Source organism: Pan paniscus, chromosome 9, assembly GCF_029289425.2.
Source record: "Pan paniscus chromosome 9, NHGRI_mPanPan1-v2.0_pri, whole genome shotgun sequence".
In the NCBI taxonomy this organism is placed as follows: Eukaryota; Metazoa; Chordata; class Mammalia; order Primates; family Hominidae; genus Pan; species Pan paniscus.
The window spans coordinates 67,547,917-67,571,360 of record NC_073258.2 but is presented as its reverse complement, the minus strand read 5'-3'; the positions used below and the strand labels follow the sequence as shown (position 1 = coordinate 67,571,360).

Genomic DNA, 23,444 nt, shown 5'->3' with positions numbered 1-23,444 from the left:
TGTGTGATTTACCTTGCAAGAGAATCAGGGCTTCTGTGGGGAGCACCTGAACCAGGCCGACTTCTAGGGTGCCTGCAGATTGCCACTCCTCACACTACCCAGCAGAGGCTGGAGCACTGTGCGTGGGGCCAGGCTGGGGAGGGGGAGGTGGGCGCTGGGCTGCCTGGCGCTGGGCAGAGTCAACATATGGCACCGGGAGAGTGCCTCGGCGGGGAGGGTGGATGCGTGTGCTTGGAGCCTGGGTCATGTCTGCACCTGTCCCAGTTGCCTGGCAGATTGGCAAGGCAGGCTGGCAGAGCCTGCGTGCGTGGGAGGCAGCCGGCAGCACCGCCATGTGCTGACGACCTCACAGCCAGACTCCCCCTGGTTAGCGCTGAGTGTCAGAACCACCCCCAGAACCTCAGTTAAGCAAATAGGTTGGTTTCCATGGAGACATGGCATATTTTCTCCATGGCAACCTAAAATCCTAAAACCCAGGTTCAGGAATGAGTCATCTATGGACAGTAGAGGGTGCTCTCCCACAAGGCTGACCTGAGGCCAGGGGCAGATGAGCAACTGACCACAGAGCCAAAGGTGCCCCCAGAGCATGGCTGGGGCCTGTGGGGACTGAGGCCGCTTAACCACTTCCCGCCCACGTGTGCAATGTGAGTAGCTGGTGAGGCTGCAGGAGGCCGTGTGTGGAGGTGGCATCCCCCAGCTGGGGCCCTCAGAGCAGGGCTAGCATGGAGGGGACCCCTGACCCCCAAAGCAGGGTCCAGAACAGAGGAGGCGGGCACTGGCCAGGCAGGGTGGACACACAAGAGTTAACTGGCGGGTGTGACAGGCGGACCGCCCTCAGGAAGTGTTACTCACTGGGGATGTGCGTGCCTTGCCTTGGGACTGGATTCTCTTCCTGAAGCGAAGGAGCTCCCAGCCATGGAAAGCCCTGGAGAGTCAGGCGTGGGCTCTCCTGGAGCCCCCAGCCCGTCCAGCTTCACTACTGGGCACCTGGCGAGAGAAAAGTTAGTGAAGTTGGCAGGGCAGCCAGGTGGGGCAGGGAGGGGCTGCGAGAGAAGGGCCTATCCGGGGATAGAGAAGGTGGGAAACCCGGGAGTGGGGAAGAGGAGAGCAAGGGTCCCAGCCCCTGGCTCCCTGCTCAGATCTGGGTGCCCGCCCCCAGGCCAGCCCAGGACCCACTGTATGACGTGCCCAATGCCAGCGGCGGGCAGGCAGGCGGGCCGCAGCGGCCGGGGCGCGTTGTGAGCCTGCGGGAGCGCCTGCTGCTCACCCGGCCCGTGTGGCTGCAGCTGCAAGCCAACGCAGCGGCCGCACTGCACATGCTGAGGACTGAGCCCCCGGGGGTGAGTCTTGCCCCAAACTCCAGGGACTGGCCAGCCAGGGGTGGGAGGGAGAGGGATGGGACGCCAAGGTCCTGAGCTGCCTGAGCCCTATCCACTTGCAGACGTTCCTCGTGCGGAAATCTAACACCCGCCAGTGCCAGGCCCTGTGCATGCGGTTGCCTGAAGCCAGTGGCCCCTCCTTCGTCTCCAGCCACTACATCCTGGAGAGCCCTGGCGGTGAGGGTCTGGCCTGGTGGGAAGGGGCTGGAGGCAGGGAGGTTCCCCAGAGAAGCACCTCACTTCCCTCCTCTCTCAGGCGTCTCCTTGGAGGGCTCGGAGCTCATGTTCCCAGACCTAGTCCAGCTCATCTGTGCCTACTGCCACACCCGGTGAGTCTGCCTGCAGGGTGCCTGGTGTCCAGGGGCCCTGCTCCTTGGGACAGCCCATCCTTCCCGCCCTCTTCGGCCCTCACTCCCTTCTGCTTCCCTCTCTGGCCTCAGGGACATCCTTCTCCTCCCGCTGCAGCTCCCCAGAGCCATCCACCACGCAGCCACTCACAAAGAGCTGGAGGCCATCTCCCATCTGGGCATTGGTAAGGGCTTCCTGCCACCCATTGCACAGATGAACAAGCTGAGGCTGATGGGAAGGCAAGGCTCGCAGCACACCGCCCGAAGCCCCTGCCTTGCCTTGGTTGGGAAACTTCCCCTAACCAATCCCGGAGGCCCCAGTCGGTTTCTTGTTCCCTAGAGTTCTGGAGCTCCTCCCTCAACATCAAGGCTCAGCAGGGCCCGGCTGGAGGCCCAGTGTTGCCCCAGCTGAAGGCCCGGTCCCCTCAAGAGCTGGACCAGGGCACCGGAGCCGCCTTGTGCTTCTTCAACCCCCTGTTCCCGGGGGACCTAGGGCCCACCAAGCGGGAGAAATTCAAGAGAAGCTTCAAAGTGCGCGTGTCCACAGAGACCTCCAGCCCCCTGTCTCCACCTGCCGTGCCACCTCCCCCCGTCCCCGTGCTGCCAGGGGCAGTCCCCAGCCAGACAGAGCGGCTGCCCCCTTGCCAGCTGCTACGGAGGGAGAGCTCAGTGGGGTACCGCGTGCCAGCAGGCAGTGGCCCTAGCCTTCCGCCTATGCCCTCCCTCCAAGAGGTGGACTGCGGCTCCCCCAGCAGCTCCGAGGAGGAGGGGGTGCCAGGGTCCCAGGGGAGCCCAGCGACCTCACCCCACCTGGACCGCCGACGACCTCTGCTTCGGTCCATGAGCACTGCCTTCTGCTCCCTACTGGCACCGGAGCGGCAGGTGGGCCGGGCCGCGGCAGCACTGATGCAGGACCGACACACAGCCGCGGGCCAGCTGGTACAGGACCTACTGACCCAGGTGCGGGCCGGGCCCGAGCCCCAGGAGCTGCAGGGCATCCGTCAGGCGCTGAGCCGGGCCCGGGCCATGCTGAGTGCGGAGCTGGGCCCTGAGAAGCTGCTGTCGCCTAAGAGGCTGGGTGAGGCTCCGTCTCTCCATAGCTCCAGCACTGCCCCATCCGACCCTCTGCTCCCCTCCACAGCGCCAGCCTGTCTGATTCTGTTCTGCTGCTTTATAAATCCATCTTGTCTTACCACTGTTCGAGAGAGTTCCATCCCCTCTCTCCCCCAACTCTTCTGTCTCACCCAGGCTACCTCCTCCTGCTTTCCTTGCCTCTCCTCCCCGATTCTACGCCTGCTCCCTTCTCCCCTTGCCTCTGCCCCCCATACCCCCAGTCTTCCCCTGACCCCTCCCTGTCCCTCCTCCGGCAGAACATGTCCTGGAGAAGTCATTGCATTGCTCTGTGCTCAAGCCTCTCCGGCCCATCCTGGCAGCCCGCCTGCGGCGCCGGCTTGCCGCAGATGGCTCCCTGGGCCGCCTAGCTGAGGGCCTCCGCCTGGCCCGGGCCCAGGGCCCCGGAGCCTTCGGGTCCCACCTGAGCCTGCCCTCCCCAGTAGAGTTGGAGCAGGTGCGCCAGAAGCTGCTGCAGCTGCTCCGCACCTACTCACCCAGCGCCCAGGTCAAGCGGCTCCTGCAGGCCTGCAAGCTGCTCTACATGGCCCTGAGGACCCAGGAAGGTATGTCCCTGCCACCACCTCACCCTGCCCTGCCCCTTTGAGTCAGAGGCGGGCACCCCAGCGGCAGGTCCCCAGGACCCTAGAACAGCCCTGCAGGAGAGAATGAGCCCACCCTCCCCTCTTGCAGATGGCGAAACTGAGGCCTAGAGAGGAGCGCATCCTTTCTGAAGCCCCTCAATGGTTGCTAGGGCATGGGGAGGGGTCACTGCCTAAAGCAAGGACTGTACCTGAAGCTTCTTCCTCTCACCATGTCCCCACAGGGGAGGGCGCGGGTGCAGACGAGTTCCTGCCTCTGCTGAGCCTCGTCTTGGCCCACTGTGACCTTCCTGAGCTGCTGCTGGAGGCCGAGTACATGTCGGAGCTGCTGGAGCCCAGCCTGCTTACTGGAGAGGGTGAGGGACCCCCACCCACCTCCCTGTCTGGGTGGGCCCTGAATAAGCAGGGAAGGGGAGAGGGGATGGGGTGCCCCACACCCAGCCTGAGCCGTGTTCTTCCACCCTGTGTCCCAGGTGGCTACTACCTGACCAGCCTCTCTGCCAGCCTGGCCCTGCTGAGTGGCCTGGGTCAGGCCCACACCCTCCCACTGAGCCCCGTGCAGGAGCTACGGCGCTCCCTCAGCCTCTGGGAGCAGCGCCGCCTGCCTGCCACCCACTGCTTCCAGGTAACAGGCCCTCCACCGTGTCCTCAGAGCCAGACGCCATCCCCGCCTTTCACCTTCCTGTCCTTGGTGAAGAGTCCAGACTCTGTAGACAGATCCTGGGTTCTAATCCTGGCTCTGCCACTGGGTTTTGGGGACTTGGGCGAGTTACTTAACTACTTCGTGCCTCAGTTTTCTCATCAGTAAAATGGGGTAATAGGACCTACCTCCTGGGGTTGAGGTGAAGATTAAATGAGTTAATGCAGGAGAGTGCTTGGGGCACAAATTACTCACTATCAAATCTTCATCTCAGGCTTGTGAGCGCCCCACTGGGCTGTCCTTGCACCTGCAGCTGTGGCCCACAAGCCGACCCCTGGAGCTCATAGAGCTTTTGCCGCTTGGTTCTCCCACTGGATCTCCACCTACCCACCCTGTCCCTGCACAGCCCAGAAAGCTGATGGCTCAGCTTTGGAGCCAGATGCATGCCAGCCAGGGCTGAGTACTTGTTTTTGCTTCTCCTCCTGCATAGCACCTCCTCCGAGTAGCCTATCAGGATCCCAGCAGTGGCTGCACCTCCAAGACCCTGGCCGTGCCCCCAGAGGCCTCGATTGCCACCCTGAACCAGCTCTGTGCCACCAAGTTCCGAGTGACCCAGCCCAACACTTTTGGCCTCTTCCTGTACAAGGAGCAGGGCTACCACCGCCTGCCCCCTGGGGCCCTGGCCCACAGGCTGCCCACCACTGGCTACCTCGTCTACCGCCGGGCGGAGTGGCCTGAGACCCAGGGGGCTGCGACAGAGGAGGAGGGCAGTGGGCAGTCAGAGGCAAGAAGCAGAGGGGAGGAGCAAGGGTGCCAGGGAGATGGGGATGCTGGGGTCAAAGCCAGCCCCAGGGACATTCGGGAACAGTCTGAGACAACTGCTGAAGGGGGCCAGGGTCAAGCCCAGGAAGGCCCTGCTCAGCCAGGGGAACCAGAGGCAGAGGGAAGCCGGGCAGCAGAGGAGTAGCTTGAAGTGGCCAGAAGGGTCATTCGGGGCGGGAGACCCTGAGCCTGCTGAGAAATCCTTTTAGCGCCAGCAGCCCCACCCAGGGCCCTGTCCTGTGTCTGCCACCACCTTTGTCTGATACTTGTTTCCAGGGAAGCTGGGGGAACTGCCACATCTGAGGAACTGGAATAAAGATGAGGGGGCTTCGGGGACCCCCAGACTGTGTGCCCAAGGCCCCTTGCCTCTTGTTCTTCTCCCCCAGCTGAGGGTGAGCCAGCCTGCAATGAGGGTGTGCCAAGTGGGGGCGAATCCGACAGATGCCCAACCTCTGACGTGGGGAGGGCGATGGTCTCAGCTCCTTTTACCCTTCCCCTCATGGGCATGGCTGAGGCAGGGCTCCACCCAAGTATCTCCCACCAGGCTGGGACTTCCAGACCCTAAAATGTTCCAATGGCTCTTAGGTGTCAGGAGGATTTAGAGAGGCCACAGAACAGCAGCAAAGGCTTGGGGCCCACCCCTGTCCTGGACACCAGAAGGACCTGCACCTGCAAGCCTCAGTACTCTCATCTGTAAAGTGGGGACACTATTGCTGCCCTGCTCGGCTCCCAGAAGTGTCCCAGTGATCAAAATGGGTGATTTTGCTACAAGCAGAGCTCATGGCAGAAAGGGAGGGAGAGAGCTGGGCTGCTAACTCTCTCCCGGAGTCCGCTCTCTGCCAGACAGGGCTCCCACCTGCTGATGCCCAGTTCAGGGAGGTTATTCCCCTGGAAATCAGGCCCTGGGGAGAAAATACCCAAGTTACAGTCTCTCACCAAGATTTGGAGTCCTCCCAGGCCCTCCAGCATCTCTGGGGAGATCCACCAGCTGGCAGATAAGCTTCCAGAATGGAGAGGGGGCTCAGAAACCATGCTCTCTGCACTAAACTCTTGGCCCTCACAAAAGCTTTACTTGGCCATGACTTGGGCCCACTGAGGGTCAGGAAAGTGACTCCCAGGATGTCATATAGCAAGTCCTTAAGGGTTCCCGCGCCCAAACCAGGGCATCAGGTTCCAACTCCACCCTCCATTCTAAGCCACCCACAAAGGCCGGGGCAGCCCCCAAGGAAGCCCAGAGCAGGCAGCAAATCCAAACAAGGAAAAGTGCCGACCACCAACCACGAGGGGGTGTGCACGGCCCGGGAATCTGCCGAGAGGGTGATCACCCAGGGGTGAGGGCGCCTCCAATGCTGCAGCAGCAGAGGGGGTCCCGGGCCTTGCAGTCCAGCAGCATCAGGCAACCTGGGGACAGCACAGGGGCCAAGGCCACTAGCCCCCAGGTCCCTTAGATTCTGGGGTCTGGGTAAGGCCAGCCTCTTGGGGGCCATCCCCAGGAAGGAAGGAATTGTCCCCTTATGGAGGATGACCCCAGAGGCTCTCTCCTCGGGCACTGAGCACAGAGGGGACGTCAGCCCAAATGTCAGACATGACAACTGGGAGGTAGAAATCGTGGACATTGGCTTTTTGGGTTTTTTTGTTCGTTTGTTTGTTTGTTTGAGATGGAGTTTTGCTCTGTCACTCTGGCTAAAGTGCAGTGGTGCCATCTCGGCTCACAGCAATCTTCGCCTCCCAGTTCAAGTGATTCTCCTGCCTCAGCCTCCCGAGTAGCTGGGACTACAGGTGTGCACCACCACACCTGGCTAATTTTTGTGTTACTAGTAGAGACGGGGTTTCCCCATGTTGGCCAGGCTGGTCTCAAACTCCCGACCTCAGGTGATCCGCCTGCCTTGGCCTCCCAAAGTACTGGGATTACAGGCGTGAGCTACCGCACCCAGCCAGACATTGACTTTCAGATGAGCAGTCCAGATACAGCCCAGTTGCACGGCTCCCATTTTTTTGTCACTAGGCCACCAGCAGCTCTTCCCTCCCCACTTCCACGCCCTCCCAAGGTTCTCGCTGATAGGAAGTGTCCCGTTGGCTCTTCTATTCCCCTCCCTGTTTCACCACTCACCTCTAGTGCCTCACACAGTCCAATGCTGAGCACAAATGCCATAGGCGTTCAATAAATGTTGTTCACTGATTGGAGTTTGATAACCAGGAGTGAGGGACAGTGAGGCAGAAACCTGGGGAGTATAAGGGAGGACTCGGTTCTGGGAATCAAACACGGGATGTGTCAAGCTCAGTCCCAGAGGAAGGACCTGGAATGTTTGTAGAGGGTGCTCGGAGGATCCCAGGGGCCGGATGTACAACTGGTCTCATGGGAATGAGGCTCTGGGGCCTCTGCAAGCCCTTCCCACCGTTGCCAGGCTCAGCATGACCTGACCCCCTCCCTGCCCTCCCCAGTGATGGGGCACCACAGGGAGCTGCTGCCTGGGTCTTGTGGTTTTTCTTCTCAAGAAACTCTGGGCTGGGCCTGGTGGCTCACGCCTGTAATCCCAACACTTTGGGAGGCCGAGGCCAGTGGATCATCTGAGGTCAGGAGTTCAAGACCAGCCTGGCCAGCATGGTGAAACCCCGTCTCTACTAAAAATACAAAAATTAGCCAGGCGTCGTGGCACACACCTGTAGTCCCAGCTACTGGGGAGGCTGAGGCAAGAGAATCACTTGAACCCGGGAGGCAGAGGTTGCAGTGACCCGAGATCACACCACTGCACTCCACCCTGGGCAACAGAGCAAGACTCCATCTCAAAAAAAAAAAAAAAAAAAGAAATGAAAAGAAAACAAAAAAGAAACTGATTGGTCAGGGGTCCAGGCCAAATCAGCATCAACAAGATTATGATCCTGGGGCAGAGCCTCCAGGCAAGGCAGACAATGATAGGCCAGTGTAAGACCAGTCTCACTAGCCCCATTTTACAGATGAGAAAACTCAGACTTGCTCAGGGAAAGTGCCTTGTTACAGGACAAAGGGCTCAGACACCAGGTTCTGTAGTCCTTCAAAGCAGAGGGGCTGATTTATATGTCCACTCAGCACATCTATCAAACATCTGTTATAGGCCGGGCAAGGTGGCTCAGGCCTGTAATCCTAGCACTCTGGGAGGCCGAGGTAGGCCGATCACCTGAGGTCAGGAGTTCAAGACCAGCCTAGCCAACATGGTGAAACCCCATCTCTACTAAAAATATTGAAGTTAGCTGGGCAAGGTGGCTCATGCCTGTAGTTCCAGCTACTTGGGAGGCTGAGACTGGAGAATTGCTTGAACCTGGGAGGTGGAGGTTGCAGTGAGCTGAGATCACACCACTGCATTCCAGCCTGGGCGACAGAGCAAGACTCCAAAAAAAAAATCAAACAACAACAACAACAAAAGTGTCTGTTATAGACCAAGCACCAAGCGCCCCCAGCTCCAGCCAAAGGGAAATAGGTCACATCTCTCCATTTGCATGGCGTGATCTGGGTGGTAATTGAAAGCTCACTGTGTCCTAGGGATTCCATGCCACCCCTTCCCCAGCCTTTGTCCTTATGGAAAAAGAAGCCAAGGCTCCAAGAGGTGACATGCCTGGCCCAGCGTCTGCTGCTGCAGGGCAAGACTGGAACTCTGACGTTTGGATCTATTAAAGAGCAGCCGGGTCATTTCCTTACTTGGAAGCACTGACCTTATCACTCCTAAAGTCACGGTGGTTCTGTATGCAAGTTTATTGTCTGTTTCCCTCACTAGAATGCCAGAGCCAACCCCACCTTGTTCGCAGTTAAATCTCAAGGGCCTTGAACAATGGCCGGGCCGGAACTGGCACTTGTGAATCTATGTGGAATGACTGATTCGGAAAGACACAGCCTAAACCGTCCCTCCGCTTTCCTGGGGTGCAGGGTGGCGCATCCTTCATCGCTGCCACCAGGGGGCAGAGCGCACCTCATTCCTGGCCACGTGCAGGGTCCCCTCTGCTGAGGCGGAGGACCCAGGGGACTCAGTGCTCCCAGCCTGCTGCTAGGAGGAAAGCACCCGGTGGTGGGTCCCTGGGACCCTGCGAATGGGGAGTGAGGGAAGGGCTGCATATCCCTGGTTCTGTGGGCCAGTGTGCTCTAGGAACCAGGGGCCTACTGGGTGGCCTGAAAGGGGTGCAGCAGAAGGCAGTCATTGAGTCCCACCCTACCCTGCCACACCTTCAACACAGAGCATCTAGCACCCTGCCATGGCCTTGCAACCCATGTTCACACCCACAATTAACACACAGTGACACTGTCTGACCCACATTCCCACACAGGGTGCACATCCTGCCAGCCACGGGCACGTGCAACAACCCTGGGGCACCCCCTGGGTTAACAGGCACACCCTGACACTGTCAGCCATTCACTCCTGCGGGATGGGGTGCAGGGACACACTGGCGCCCCTCCTCCCAGACACACCCTGACACAGACCAGCCACCCACTCAGACATCCCTGGATCTGCAAACACTGAAATATTTCAGCACCCTTGTTCTTGGGTTCAGAGTGTGACTCCTGGACACACACACGGGGACAGGCTGACACAGAGACACATGGTGACCACCTACACTGGGATCCCATGATGCACTAGACCTACCTGTGCAGAACTGCCACCGGCACACTCCATCCCCCACTCAGACGCAACGGCGCACACTCTCCCGAGACACAGCACACGGCTGCCCCTTCCCACTCTCCAAGCATTTGAAGTGCAAACACACACAGAGACACACTCACAAAGACACACACAGAAACTCACAGAGACATACACACACAGACACACAGACACACAAAGACAGACACACACACACATAGACACACAGACACACACACACAGACACACACAGACTTTTATACTTTGGAGCACACAGAAGCGGTCCAAGCCCTCTCCCGAGTCTCCTCACTCCAGCCCTGGCCTGTCCCACCACCACTCACCCACCCCAGCCCATGCTAGACCCTGGTGGGAGATGTGGGTTGCTGGAAAAGACCCCCATGAGGGGTGTGGTGACCCCACTAGCCAGGCAGGAGGCAGAGGCAGGCAGCGCTGGGTGGGGAGGCCTGAGCTCATCAGATTCCAGCCTGAGTGATTCACAGGAAGAGCCTGGGGAGGACCCTGGAGGAGACACTGGCCCAGGGGCTGGGGCATTTGGGGCCTGAATGGGCTTTGGACCAGAGGGTCCTGGGTCCAGAGTGAGCCTTGAGTCTGGGGGCAGAGGACTTCCTGAGGGGGTGGCCCAGCCTGAAGGGTGCCTGCTGGACGCAGCCCCTGGGAGGGGCTCGGGGCTCAGCTGAGCTGCAGGATGAGACAATCGGCCCTTCCCACCCACCCCACCCAGGGCCAGGGCCCCTGACCCCACGCCTTCCAGGTCCTAGCAGCTGGGTGTCTTTAGCAGGGGTTAGGCCAAGGGTGGGGGCAGGGGTGTGGTGACCCTCTTGGCCCATTTTGGCCCCTCAGGCCCTCAGGCTGACAGCTCAGAGGCCCCAAAGGGCTGGGTCCGCCTGGCTGGGTTGGGGCCAACTGGGTTACAGCCCCGCACAGCCCTGCCAGGCGAGGCCTCTGCCAGAGAGCCGGGAACGCACGGGCTGTCCCCATGCCAGGGATGTTTTCCTGCTGAGGTCGAGCCCTGTGCTTCTGCCACCCTCAGAACCCCTGTCTCCCGGGCCAGGCTGATGCTCAGAGGAGGTGGGGCCCGCAGCGCCCAGACCCAGCTGCAGGGTGACAGGAAGAAAGGATGGGGCTGGGGGCAGGGCGGAGGTGCAGGAAGTGCCTTTCTTGGAACTCTGCACAAAAATAGTCCATTCTGTCCCTACGCTGAGTCTCAGGGTCCCACGGGGAGGTATGTGTCACCAAGGAGACCCTCAGCTGGGAGGGGCCGGTGCTGACCTTAGTCTGGCTTCTGCTAGCACCTCCCTCCCTCCCTCCACCCCCACTGCGGCCTCTGCCCCACTTTGAAGTCCTAACATAAATATCATGTCTGCTTGGGTTCCCCTTCCCGGCCTGGTCACAGCCCCCAGACCTGGCTTCCACCCCAGCCAGCCCCGTGGGGGTGTGGTGCCAGGAGACAAGAGGGAGGTCTGGACCACCCAGGGAAGGTGGCGAGCCAGAGACCCTGAGACAGAGACAGGGAGACACCGGTGGTGGAGGGGGAGACCAAAGTGAGCAGAGAATGGAGAGACAGACCCCAGAAACCAAGCAGGGGACGATCCTGAGGGCAGGAGAGGAGAGAGACAGAGAGGGAAGAGAGGGGAGCAGAGAGAAAGAGACCCCTGCAGCCAGAGAGAGACGGAGTGAGACCCTGGGGACAGTAAGGGGCAGGAGGAAGAGGGCACAAGACAGGAAGCAAAGGGGAAAGTAAGAACCTTCAGAGAAGGTTCCAGAGATGGGGTGGGGGGAGGCAGGGACAGGGGTAGCAGGGGGAAGGATGTGGTGGAAAGAGAAGTGTCCCAGGCAAGTGGAACCAGCCATCTCGATTTCCTGGGATTGGCAGGGGTGTTGAGGGTGTCCTAGGACGTGGGACTTTCAGTGCTGAAACCAAGAAAGTGGTCAGCAAACCTGGACGAGTTGGTTGCCCTGGGTGGTAGGCCTCTGGCAGACACCACGGGGACCACAGTGTCCACTCCACAGGCACCCCTTGCACAGGTGAGGAACCTGTGACCCTGAGAAGGGCTGCTCCTACACTGGGGCAGGAGGCCTGGGCCCTTCTAGCTCTGACACGTGCTCTGGGACTCCCTTTCTTATGGGCAGATGGGGCCAGATGTTCAGGTCAGGCTTCTGCCACGAGAGGGAACTGGGGTCCCAGCTGGGCCCAGGTTGGACAATCTGGGGGCAGCCATATGCTGCTCCCTCACAGCTGTGGGCACAGGTGTGGACTCGCGGGGACACACGCACATCACCCAGCTATACACTCACAGCAGTCCCAGGCCTTTGCAAGCACACACATGCACACGCGCACACACATGCACAAACACATGCACGTGCACACACACATGCACACATGCAAGCATCCAGGAACACGAACATGGCCTCTCACCATGGTAAATACACCCCCAACCCTCAGCCCCCTTCGGTCGGCAGGATCCTTTACCCTCAGGGGCTAGGCCTGGTCTGGACCACGCTTTTCCTGGGTCCCCCTTCCCCAAGCCTATTCCTCCCACCCGGCCCATTCCCCAGCACCACTGCCTCCCCTTCCGGCAGGGATCTCCCATCCAGAAGCACACAGGTTGGGGAGGGGGAGGAGGCTGCAGTCGCTCCCTTCCCTCCCCAACTCCTGCCTGGGGTAGATGCCTGGACTTGGGTGGCAGGGACCCCCCAGCGCCCACCCAAGACCAGTGGCCTCCCACCCACCACACATCAAAGCTTCCTCCTGACAGTCCGAAGGCTGGGGTGGTTTGGGAAGAATTTAGGCGTGGAGGGAGGTGGGGGATGGGAACAGAAGAAAAGGAGAAAAGGAGGTGATTTGTACACAAAGCAATGTGCTGGCTCAGCGGCCTGGCGTGCCAAGGCCGTCCAGGACGCCTGCCTGGGGGGCGTCCCCTAATCACACTCGATACCCCACCCTGGCTGTTCCACTGGGCCCTCTCTGGGCCAGCCCTTCTTCAGGCCGCCCTCACCCTCACCCCCACAGGCCCACACATGGCATCCAAAACCACCATCTGCTTCTTGCCTGTCCCAGTAGCTGCAAGACAAGGCTCCTTCTCAGGCCATGGGCCTCTGTGTTCATGCTGTTCTTCAGATGAGCTCCCCTCATATGGGCCATGATCAGAGCAGGGAACCCCAGCCTCCTGACCCCCGATGTGAGCTGAGCCTGGCCTCCTGAGCTTGGAAGGTACATCGTCCCTACCCTCAGCCAGGGAGACATGTTGGCCTCAGAACCCAGCAGAAAACAGGCTGTTTGGTACCACGAGAAGCATCACACCTGATCCCTGCCAGTGGTAGTCTAAGTTGTCCTGTCCTCCTGGGCTGCACTTCTGCAGAGCCGCGGAGTTCTGTTCTGAGCATGTCATTCATCATGGTGGCTGCTAGTTATGACTCAGGACCTCCCACTTCTGCCTGTGGCCCTATATCCAAACATGCATCTCAAAATCTTCTCATCCACACACCTGCCCACCTACCCATCTATCCATCCATCCACTTACTCATTTCTACATCCTTCCATTTAGCCTCCCGTCCACCCAACCACCCATCCACCTATTCTCCACGTAAACATCCTCCCACCCACCCATGCACCATGCATCCATCCATCCATCCATTCACTCTCCCACCCATGCATCCATCCATCTATCCACCCATGCATCCACCCACCCATGCCTTCATACATGCATGCATGCATCCATCCACCCACCCACCCATGCATCCATCCATTTGCCCATCTACTCATGCATCTACCCACCACGCACCCATGCATCATCTATGCATGCCTCTGCCCACTCATCCACCCACCCATGCATTCATCCACCCACCCACCCATGCATCTGTCCAGCCACCCACCCATGCATCTGTCCAGCCACATACAGCTCTATGCATGCATACATCTATCCATCCATCCATCCACCCATCCATCCGTCTTCTGCCCAAGCATCCTTCTACCCACTCATACATCTGTGCATACATGCATTCATCCATCTACCCATCTACTCATGTATCCACCCACCCACACACCCATGCATCTGTCCAGCCACCCACCCATGCATCTGTCCAGCCACATACAGCTCTATGCATGCATACATCTATCCATCCATCCATCCACCCATCCATCCATCTTCTGCCCAAGCATCCTTCTACCCACTCATACATCTGTGCATACATGCATTCATCCATCTACCCATCTACTCATGTATCCACCCACCCACACACCCATGCATTCACCCATCCATGCATCCATCCACCCACACACCCACCCCAGATCAACATCCATGTATCCACCCAGCCAGCCACCCACTCATTCATTATCCATGCATGCATTCATCCATCCGTCCATCAATCCATCCACTCATGCATGCCTCCATCCATCCATGCATCCATCCATCCATATATCCACCCACCCATCCTCCAAGCATTTATTGTATCAATTAGCATCTTCTCTCTGCTAGGCTGAAAGACTAGCAGGAAGAACAAGACCCCAACCAACCCCTCTCCAGCCCCTTAAACCCAGATCCCTGATGCTATGCCCGCTACATCCTCCAGCCTCACTAGATAAAACAGTTCTTGGGCAGCCTCAACCTTACCTCACACAACCTTGGGGAGGCTGCTGAGTGCTGGGCACCCTCCCGAACTGAGCAACAAGATACCTCTCCAAGTCTCATTCCCAATCCACCAGACGCTTAGCCTCACAGAGGCCAGAGGTGCCCCTTCCTGCCTTCTCCATCCCTCATGCTGGCTCAGGCCTCCTTCCACTTGCAAGTAGGCCCAGCCAAGACATCTGGAATTTGGCCTTTGACCTTTCTTCTCCTGCTTTGCCTGCTTGCCCCCCAACCCCTCACCCCCACAGAGGCTGGACTCCTGACCTCTGATCCCATCCACCCACTTGTCAGACGGCCTGCAGCCGTCCGTCCCCTTAGACGCCCTAGTACTGGCCATTGCCCGACTCATGACTGGGCTCACCACACCCTTGGACCAGGCTCAGGACTGCCCCTAAGGAGCCTCCGGAGGCTGCCTCCCCCAGCCCGGCCCGCCCTGCCGCCGGGCTCTCCAGCCAGCTCCCTCCCCTTTCCCAGACTATTGCAACAGCCTCCTAACTGGTCCCTGGCCTCCAAGCCCCCTCCACCCACCACACACAAGCCACAGAGATCTCTCATCATGCCTCTCTTCCCCATGGCCTCCAGAAGGGAGCTCCGGACTTTTAGGGACAACTTCAACACCTTTCAAGACAGGCCCCTGCTCCTTTTCTCCACTCCTTACTGTCCCTAACAATGTCCCTCACTTCAGCCTGGTGGAGTCCTTTGTATTCTCCAAACCCATCTTGAGCTCTGCCACCTCAGTAGTCTTGCCCAGGCTGTGCCTTCTTCCTGGTATGCCTTCCTCCCATCTTGTTTTTGTTTTTTGGAGATGGAGTCTCTGTTACCCAGGCTGGACTGCAGGGGGTGATCTCGGCTCACTGCAGCCTCCGCCTCCAGGTTCAAGCGATTCTTGTGCTTCAGTCTCCCGAGTAGCTGGGACCACAGGTACCCACCAACACGCCGGGCTAATTTTTGTATTTTTAATAGAGACGAGGTTCCACCATATTGGCCAGGCTGGTCTCGAACTCCGGGCCTCATGTGATGGGCCCACCTTGGCCTCCCAAAGTGCTGGGATTACAGGCGTGAGCCACTGTGCCCTGCCCCGTCTTTGGTTTTTGACTTGAGGCCTAACTCTCAGAACTTTGCTCAAATGATGCCTGAGGGTGCTACAGCAAAAAGAGAACTGGAATAAGAATAAGGAGACCTTGGCTCTAGTCCCATTCCTGCCACCGACACTCTTTGAAACTCCTTGTACCTCAGTTTCCCCATCTGCAAAAAGGCCTGCCGATTGCCAGAGGTGGTCTGACTTCATGTGGAAGGCCAGTGAGTGTTGGGGACACGTGAGCTTTGGCTGCAGGAAGAATCCCAGCTCCCCACTGCATCTCCCTGAGCCAGGTTCATCACTTCTTTGAAGCTCATTCACGAGGCATTGTGAATGAGTCAGGAGCTTTCTAGGCTTGGGGATAGAGCAGGGAACCAAATAACAACCCTGCTCTCATGGAGCTCACAGTCTCCAAGGGCAGAAGTTCTCCCCTGGGAGTGATGCTGCTTCCAGGGAACATGACATTTGGCAATGTCTGGAGACATTTTGGATGGTCCAACTGGAGGGATGCCACTGGCATCTACATAGGAGCCAGGAACACTGCTAAACACCTTGCAATGCACCACGCAGTCCCTACAACAAGTAATTACCCAGGCCTGAATACCAGTAACTCCAAGGTTGAGAAACACTGGCTAGGGGAGATTTGGGCCATAAGCAATAAGCAAATCCACAAGTAAATTTCTTTTTCTTTCTTCCTTCCTTCCTTCCTTCCTCTCTCTCTTTCCTTCCTTCCTTCCTCCCTCCCTCCCTCCCTTCTTCCTTTCCCTTCCTTTCCCTCCCATCCCCACCCCTCCCTTCCTCTCCTTTCCTTCTTCCTTCCCCTTCCTTCTTCTCCTTTCCTTCCTTCCTTCCTTCTTTCCTTCCTTCTCTCTTTCTCTCTTTCCTTTTTTTAATTTTTTTTATTATTATTATACTTTAAGTTTTAAGATACACGTGCACAACGTGCAGGTTTGTTACATATGTATACATTTGCCATGTTGGTGTGCTGCACCCATTAACTTGTCATTTAGCATTAGGTATATCTCCTGATGCTATCCCTCCCCCATCCCCCACCCTACAACAGTCACCGGTGTGTGATGTTCCCCTTCCTGTGTCCACGTGTTCTCATTGTTCAATTCTCACCTATGAGTGAGAACATGCGGTGTTTGGTTTTTTTGTCCTTGCGATAGTTTGCTGAGAATGATGGCTTCCAGCTTCATCTATGTCCCTACAAAGGACATGAACTCATCATTTTTTATGGCTGCGTAGTATTCCATGGTGTATATGTGCCACATTTTCTTAATACAGTCTATCATTGTTGGACATTTGGGTTGGTTCCAAGCCTTTGCTATTGTGAATAGTGCTGCAATAAACATACGTGTGCATGTGTCTTTATAGCAGCATGATTTATAATCCTTTGGGTATATATCCAGTAATGGGATGGCTGGGCCAAATGGTATTTCTAGTTCTAGATCCCTGAGGAATCACCACACTGACTTCCACAATGGTTGAACTAGTTTACAGTCCCACCAACAGTGTAAAAGTGTTCTTACTTCTCCACATCCTCTCCAGCACCTGTTGTTTCCTGACTTTTTAATGATCGCCATTCTAACTGGTGTGAGATGGTATCTCATTGTGGTTTTGATTTACATTTCTCTGATGGCCAGTGATGATGAGCATTTTTTCATGTGTTTTTTGGCTGCATAATTGTCTTCTTTTGAGAATTGTCTGTTCATATCCTTTGCCCACTTTTTGATAGGGTTGTTTGCTTTTTCTTGTAAATTTGTTGGAGTTCATTGTAGATTCTGGATATTAGCCCTTTGTCAGATGAGTAGGTTGCAAAAACTTTCTCCCATTCTGTAGGTTGCCTGTTCACTTTGATGGTGGTTTCTTTTGCTGTACAGAAGCTCTTTAGTTTAATTAGATCCCATTTGTCAATTTTGGCTTTTGTTGCCATTGCTTTTGGTGTTTTAGACATGAAGTCCTTGCCCATGCCTATGTCCTGAATGGTATTGCCTAGGTTTTCTTCTAGGGTTTTTATGGTTTTAGGTCTAACATGTAAGTCTTTTCTCTTTCTTTCTTTCGTTCGTTCTCTCTTTCTGCTGAGACCAGCTTGGTCGGGGAGACCCTAACCCAGCGGTGCTAGAGGAATTAAAGACACACACACAGAAATATAGAGGTGTGAAGTGAGAAACCAGGGGTCTCACAGCCTTCAGAGCTGAGAGCCCCGAACAGAGATTTACCCACGTATTTATTAACAGCAAGCCAGTCATTAGCATTGTTTCTATAGATATTAAATTAACTAAAAGTATCCCTTATGGGAAACGAAGGGATGGGCTGAATTAAAGGAATAGGTTGGGCTAGTTAACTGCAGCAGGAGCATGTCCTTAAGGCACAGATCACTCATGCTGTTGTTTGTGGCTTAAGAATGCCTTTAAGCGGTTTTCCGCCCTGGGCGGGGCCAGGTGTTCCTTGCTCTCATTCTGGTAAACCCACAGCCTTCCAGTGTGGGCGTTATGGCCATCATGAACATGTCACAGTGCTGCAGAGATTTTGTTTATGGCCAGTTTTGGGGCCAGTTTATGGCCAAATTTTGGGGGGCTTGTTCCCAACATCTTTCCTTCTTTTCTTTTTCTCTCCCGCTCGCCTCTCCCCTCCCCTCTCCTCCCCTCCTCTCCTCTTTTCTTTTCCACAGTCTTGCTCTGTCGCCCAGGCTGGAGTGTGCAGTGGCGCAATCTTGGCTCACTGCAACCTCCACCTCCCAGGTTCAAATGATTCTCCTGCCTCAGCCTCCCGAGTAGCTGGGATTACAGGTGCACCACCACGTCCAACTAATTTCACAAGTAAATATATTTAATGTCAGATAGTGATAAGTGCAGAACGAGAAAATGCAGGAAGATCCAGTGGTCAAGGAGCCCCAGGGGGCGGTGTGGGGTGGGGTGAGATGGTCAAGGACTCTGGTACTTGAGCTGAGCCCTGGAGAAGGTAAAGAAGCAGAGCATTTTTATATTGGAGGAAGAGCATTCCAGGAAGCAGGAACAGCCAAGACCAAGGCTGTGAGGCAGAGTGTCTGGAGCATTTAAGGAACAGCAATGAGGCCAGAGTTTGGAGGCAGATGACATAGACCTGGAGGCCATGGCAAGGACTGTGGCCCTTCCTCTAAGCGAGATGGGGGGCTCAGAGGGTTCTGAATGGAGAAGTGATCAGATCTGACTTGGATTTTGAAAGGATCCCTCTGGCAGGATGGAGAGGGCAAGAGAGACACCACGGGAGAGGCTGTTGGGGAAATCTAGATTGGCGTTGCTAGCCACCTGGGCCGGGGGTGGGTGGCAAAGAAGGTGTCCAGGAGTGGTCAGATTCTGGATCTCTTTTGAAAGTGAAGCCAACAGGATTTGCTGAGAGACTGGATGTGGGCTGTGGGAGAAAGAGAGGAGTCAAGCATGATCTCAAGGTTTGGGGCCTGAGCCAACAGAAGGATGAACTCCTCCATCTTGACTTTTGTCTCCTGAGAAGGGGAGTCATTCTGTGTGCTTCACATGTATAGACCTTGTAAGAAGGAACTTCCAGGCATATGGCAAGAACTTCCTAAGCCCTGGTTCTCGAGGGGCTGGCTGGGTCTGCAGGGCCAGCCTAGGCACTGTAAGGTGGTTTGCAAAAACGCACCCTGGTCTCCACCCACCACATATGCTCAGAAGACAGGAACATTTGCTTCAGGCTCCACAGCTGACAAAGCACATTTGCAAACACTGAGCGCTGTGACGCAATATCTCAGCCCTGCTGAGCTAAAGATCCTGGACTCATTGCCCTCATGTTGCAACCGAGAAAAAAGGAGACCCAGAGAGGGCCAGTGACTCCCCTGCAGTCACAAAGTCGATCCATCTGTGGCAGAGGGGGAAGCTGCATCAGGGCAGTTTACTGAAGGGCGGAACCTCTCCCCCACCTCCCCACACTGTTTCTAACTTCTGCTAAGAGTGCAGCGGGTGTGCATGGGTTAATCCGCCAGCCAGCTCCCCAGAGGCCATCCTGGGTGATGGGCTCAGTGCACATGCCTCCAGAGGCCTCCAGGAAGGGCGGGAAGAGGACCCTGGCCAGGCCGAAACAGCAGGCCCCGGGGGCAGGGAGGGCTCCACACACGTGATGCCTGTGTCACATATACACATATATGTCACTGTGTGCCCCATGCCCATACATGGCCTTGCATGGGTCCCCTCACAGCCTTCCACATCCTGCATGCAGCCCAGCCCCCACCCAGCCCCCTAAACCACGCACCCTGCCTTCCTGACGCAGGAGCCCAGAGAGGCATTTCCTGTTTAGGGGCTGCCTCCTCCCCCTCTAAGCCCAGGTTCCCAGGGCCCCAGGCTGAGCTGGGGTGAGGGGAGGGCAGCCCCTGGCCCCCTCACTCCCCCAACACCCCCACACGCTGGCCCAGCTGGAACCAGAAAGCTTGAGTGTTGGGGGGAGAGGCTGACGCAGGGGCTCAGTAAATAAATGAGAGGCTGAGGATGCCTGTGCCTGGGTGACCAAGCTGTTTCCATTCAGGCCGAATCGGAGGTCTTCATATGTCAGGCCATGTAGAATGCCACACCATTTTTGTATGTGCACCTAGGGTCTCAGCATGTCAGAATGTGTGTACGTGTGGCAAGGGAGTCATCTGCAAGCCAGCATAGGTCCACGGTGAGGTGAAGGGACAAACAGCTTGGCAGAGAGTGCACTCTTGCATGGGGTTGGGGGTGGGGGAGGCGCATGCGCGCGTCTGTGGGGGCAAGGAGTGGGCATGAGGGTGTTCCCGTGCATGGTGAGCAGCTGGGCTGAGACTGCTTCCGGGTGTGATGGGGCTGCTGTGTCCAGATTTGGGTCTCTGAGTCTCTCGGAAGCGACCTCACCCCACAGCCCGGAGCCTCAACTTAAGGGTCACAGAGCTCGGCAGGCAGGCTTTTCCCACCCCCTGACTCTCAGCCCCATGGGGCCTGGGGCAGCCGTCAACTGCGCCTTCTCCCCTCCTCCGCCCCCAACCTTAGAGCCCCCCACCCCACTGCTTCCTGCTCTAGCGGCCCCCGGGGGAGAGGGAGCAGGGAGCTGGCAGCCGCCCCAGCCCACTCCTTACAAGGCCTGAGCCCGGCCCCAGGCCCGCCCCCGGCCCGCCCGCAGGAGGCCCCAGGCCCTCCCCCTGTCAAGAGCTGCCGCCGGCCCGGGGCCGGACCAGTCCGGGGGCATCGCGATGCTGCTGCGCCTGTTGCTGGCCTGGGCGGCCGCAGGGCCCACACTGGGCCAGAACCCCTGGGCTGCTGAGCCCCGTGCCGCCTGCGGCCCCAGCAGCTGCTACGCTCTCTTCCCACGGCGCCGCACCTTCCTGGAGGCCTGGCGAGCCTGCCGCGAGCTGGGGGGCGACCTGGCCACTCCTCGGACCCCCGAGGAGGCCCAGCGTGTGGACAGCCTGGTGGGTGCGGGCCCAGCCAGCCGGCTGCTGTGGATCGGGCTGCAGCGGCAGGCCCGGCAATGCCAGCTGCAGCGCCCACTGCGCGGCTTCACGTGGACCACAGGGGACCAGGACACGGCTTTCACCAACTGGGCCCAGCCAGCCTCTGGAGGCCCCTGCCCGGCCCAGCGCTGTGTGGCCCTGGAGGCAAGTGGCGAGCACCGCTGGCTGGAGGGCTCGTGCACGCTGGCTGTCGACGGCTACCTGTGCCAGTTTGGCTTCGAGGGCGCCTGCCCGGCGCTGCAAGATGAGGCGGGCCAGGCCGGCCCAGCCGTGTATACCACGCCCTTCCACCTGGTCTCCACAGAGTTTGAGTGGCTGCCCTTCGGCTCCGTGGCCGCTGTGCAGTGCCAGGCTGGCAGGGGAGCCTCTCTGCTCTGCGTGAAGCAGCCTGAGGGAGGTGTGGGCTGGTCACGGGCTGGGCCCCTGTGCCTGGGGACTGGCTGCAGCCCTGACAACGGGGGCTGCGAACACGAATGTGTGGAGGAGGTGGATGGTCACGTGTCATGCCGCTGTACTGAGGGCTTCCGGCTGGCAGCAGACGGGCGCAGTTGCGAGGACCCCTGTGCCCAGGCTCCGTGCGAGCAGCAGTGTGAGCCCGGTGGGCCACAAGGCTACAGCTGCCACTGTCGCCTGGGTTTCCGGCCAGCGGAGGATGATCCGCACCGCTGTGTGGACACAGATGAGTGCCAGATTGCCGGTGTGTGCCAGCAGATGTGTGTCAACTACGTTGGTGGCTTCGAGTGTTATTGTAGCGAGGGACATGAGCTGGAGGCTGATGGCATCAGCTGCAGCCCTGCAGGGGCCATGGGTGCCCAGGCTTCCCAGGACCTCGGAGATGAGTTGCTGGATGACGGGGAGGATGAGGAAGATGAAGACGAGGCCTGGAAGGCCTTCAACGGTGGCTGGACGGAGATGCCTGGGATCCTGTGGATGGAGCCTACGCAGCCGCCTGACTTTGCCCTGGCCTATAGACCGAGCTTCCCAGAGGACAGAGAGCCACAGATACCCTACCCGGAGCCCACCTGGCCACCCCCGCTCAGTGCCCCCAGGGTCCCCTACCACTCCTCAGTGCTCTCCGTCACCCAGCCTGTGGTGGTCTCTGCCACGCGCCCCACACTGCCTTCTGCCCACCAGCCTCCTGTGATCCCTGCCACACACCCAGCTTTGTCCCGTGACCACCAGATCCCCGTGATCGCAGCCAACTATCCAGATCTGCCTTCTGCCTACCAACCTGGTATTCTCTCTGTCTCTCATCCAGCACAGCCCCCTGCCCACCAGCCCCCCATGATCTCAACCAAATATCCGGAGCTCTTCCCTGCCCACCAGTCCCCCATGTTTCCAGACACCCGGGTCGCTGGCACCCAGACCACCACTCGTTTGCCTGGAATCCCACCTAACCATGCCCCTCTGGTCACCACCCTCGGTGCCCAGCTACCCCCTCAAGCCCCAGATGCCCTTGTCCTCAGAACCCAGGCCACCCAGCTTCCCATTATCCCAACTGCCCAGCCCTCTCTGACCACCACTTCCAGGTCCCCTGTGTCTCCTGCCCATCAAATCTCTGTGCCTGCTGCCACCCAGCCCGCAGCCCTCCCCACCCTCCTGCCCTCTCACAGCCCCACTAACCAGACCTCACCCATCAGCCCTACACATCCCCATTCCAAAGCCCCCCAAATCCCAAGGGAAGATGGCCCCAGTCCCAAGTTGGCCCTGTGGCTGCCCTCACCAGCTCCCACAGCAGCCCCAACAGCCCTGGGGGAGGCTGGTCTTGCCGAGCACAGCCAGAGGGATGACCGGTGGCTGCTGGTGGCGCTCCTGGTGCCAACGTGTGTCTTTTTGGTGGTCCTGCTTGCACTGGGCATCGTGTACTGCACCCGCTGTGGCCCCCATGCACCCAACAAGCGCATCACTGACTGCTATCGCTGGGTCATCCATGCTGGGAGCAAGAGCCCAACAGAACCCATGCCCCCCAGGGGCAGCCTCACAGGGGTGCAGACCTGCAGAACCAGCGTGTGATGGGGTGCAGACCCCCCTCATGGAGTATGGGGCGCTGGACACATGGCCGGGGCTGCACCAGGGACCCATGGGGGCTGCCCAGCTGGACAGATGGCTTCCTGCTCCCCAGGCCCAGCCAGGGTCCTCTCTCAACCACTAGACTTGGCTCTCAGGAACTCTGCTTCCTGGCCCAGCGCTCGTGACCAAGGATACACCAAAGCCCTTAAGACCTCAGGGGGCGGGTGCTGGGGTCTTCTCCAATAAATGGGGTGTCAACCTTACCCAAGGCTTCTGACCCCCACTGGTGCTTAAGGGAGGTTCTGGGAGGACTCAGCAAAAAGGAGGGATCTTCCTTCAGTTTGTCTGAGTCCTCAAAGAGATAAGGTAAGATCCCTTTAAGGGAGGGTATGCCTCAGAGATTCTCAGGGAAGCAGGAGCCCAGAGAGGGCAGAGCCTTGCCCAAGGTCACACAGTTGAGCCCAGCAGTGGGAGGTTTGGCATGGGGAGAATTTCATATTTATTCCTTATTTTACCAAAGCTCCAAGAAGGTGGGGCTGAATCTGGGGGACGGTTGTGGAATTAGGGCATCTGCTGAACCGGACTGGGGTTTAGGGGTCAAAGTAGGCTCTGGGGCTGGTGATTCAGAGGAGTGAAGGAGGGGTCTAGTGGGTGAGTTGCTCCTTTCTTCAGACACTTCCCTTCCCATCCCTGTAAGTTTCGCGGAAGTTGGGGGCTGGGGCTCAGGGTAACTCAAGGGGACTGCCAA

The 23,444-nt window shown here is 58.1% G+C and overlaps 2 protein-coding genes across 5 annotated transcripts; both read left to right on the top strand.

Annotated features, from left to right (window-relative positions):
- The first annotated feature begins 54 nt into the window (after positions 1-54).
- RIN1 (Ras and Rab interactor 1) lies at positions 55-5,256 on the top strand. 4 transcript variants are annotated; one of them, XM_003828667.5, is made up of 10 exons: positions 55-1,001; positions 1,160-1,340; positions 1,442-1,556; positions 1,636-1,708; positions 1,820-1,911; positions 2,067-2,804; positions 3,097-3,402; positions 3,663-3,794; positions 3,912-4,063; positions 4,569-5,256. In XM_003828667.5, exons 1-10 carry the CDS (start codon positions 916-918, stop codon positions 5,043-5,045), a joined length of 2,352 nt encoding a protein of 783 aa, XP_003828715.3. In that variant the 5' UTR covers positions 55-915; the 3' UTR covers positions 5,046-5,256. The 4 variants fall into 4 exon arrangements, with proteins under 4 accessions (XP_003828715.3, XP_008952356.3, XP_034788963.3 ...); XM_008954108.4 differs by having other exon boundaries at positions 149-644; XM_008954109.4 differs by having other exon boundaries at positions 901-1,027.
- Positions 5,257-20,022: 14,766 nt separating this feature from the next.
- On the top strand, positions 20,023-22,959 carry CD248 (CD248 molecule). The gene has a single exon (XM_034933071.4). It carries the CDS (start codon positions 20,426-20,428, stop codon positions 22,697-22,699), a length of 2,274 nt encoding a protein of 757 aa, XP_034788962.3. The 5' UTR covers positions 20,023-20,425; the 3' UTR covers positions 22,700-22,959.
- Positions 22,960-23,444: the final 485 nt, after the last annotated feature.

Bases quoted from the DNA above. Each gene is read 5' to 3' on its own strand.
- CD248 (XM_034933071.4), top strand. From the start codon at position 20,426: ATGCTGCTGCGCCTGTTGCTGGCCTGGGCGGCCGCAGGGCCCACACTG.
- RIN1 (XM_003828667.5), top strand. From the start codon at position 916: ATGGAAAGCCCTGGAGAGTCAGGCGTGGGCTCTCCTGGAGCCCCCAGC. The intron at 1,002-1,159 runs GTTAGTGAAGTT...GCCCGCCCCCAG, and splicing joins GGGCACCTGGCGAGAGAAAA to GCCAGCCCAGGACCCACTGT. The intron at 1,709-1,819 runs GTGAGTCTGCCT...CTCTGGCCTCAG, and splicing joins TGTGCCTACTGCCACACCCG to GGACATCCTTCTCCTCCCGC.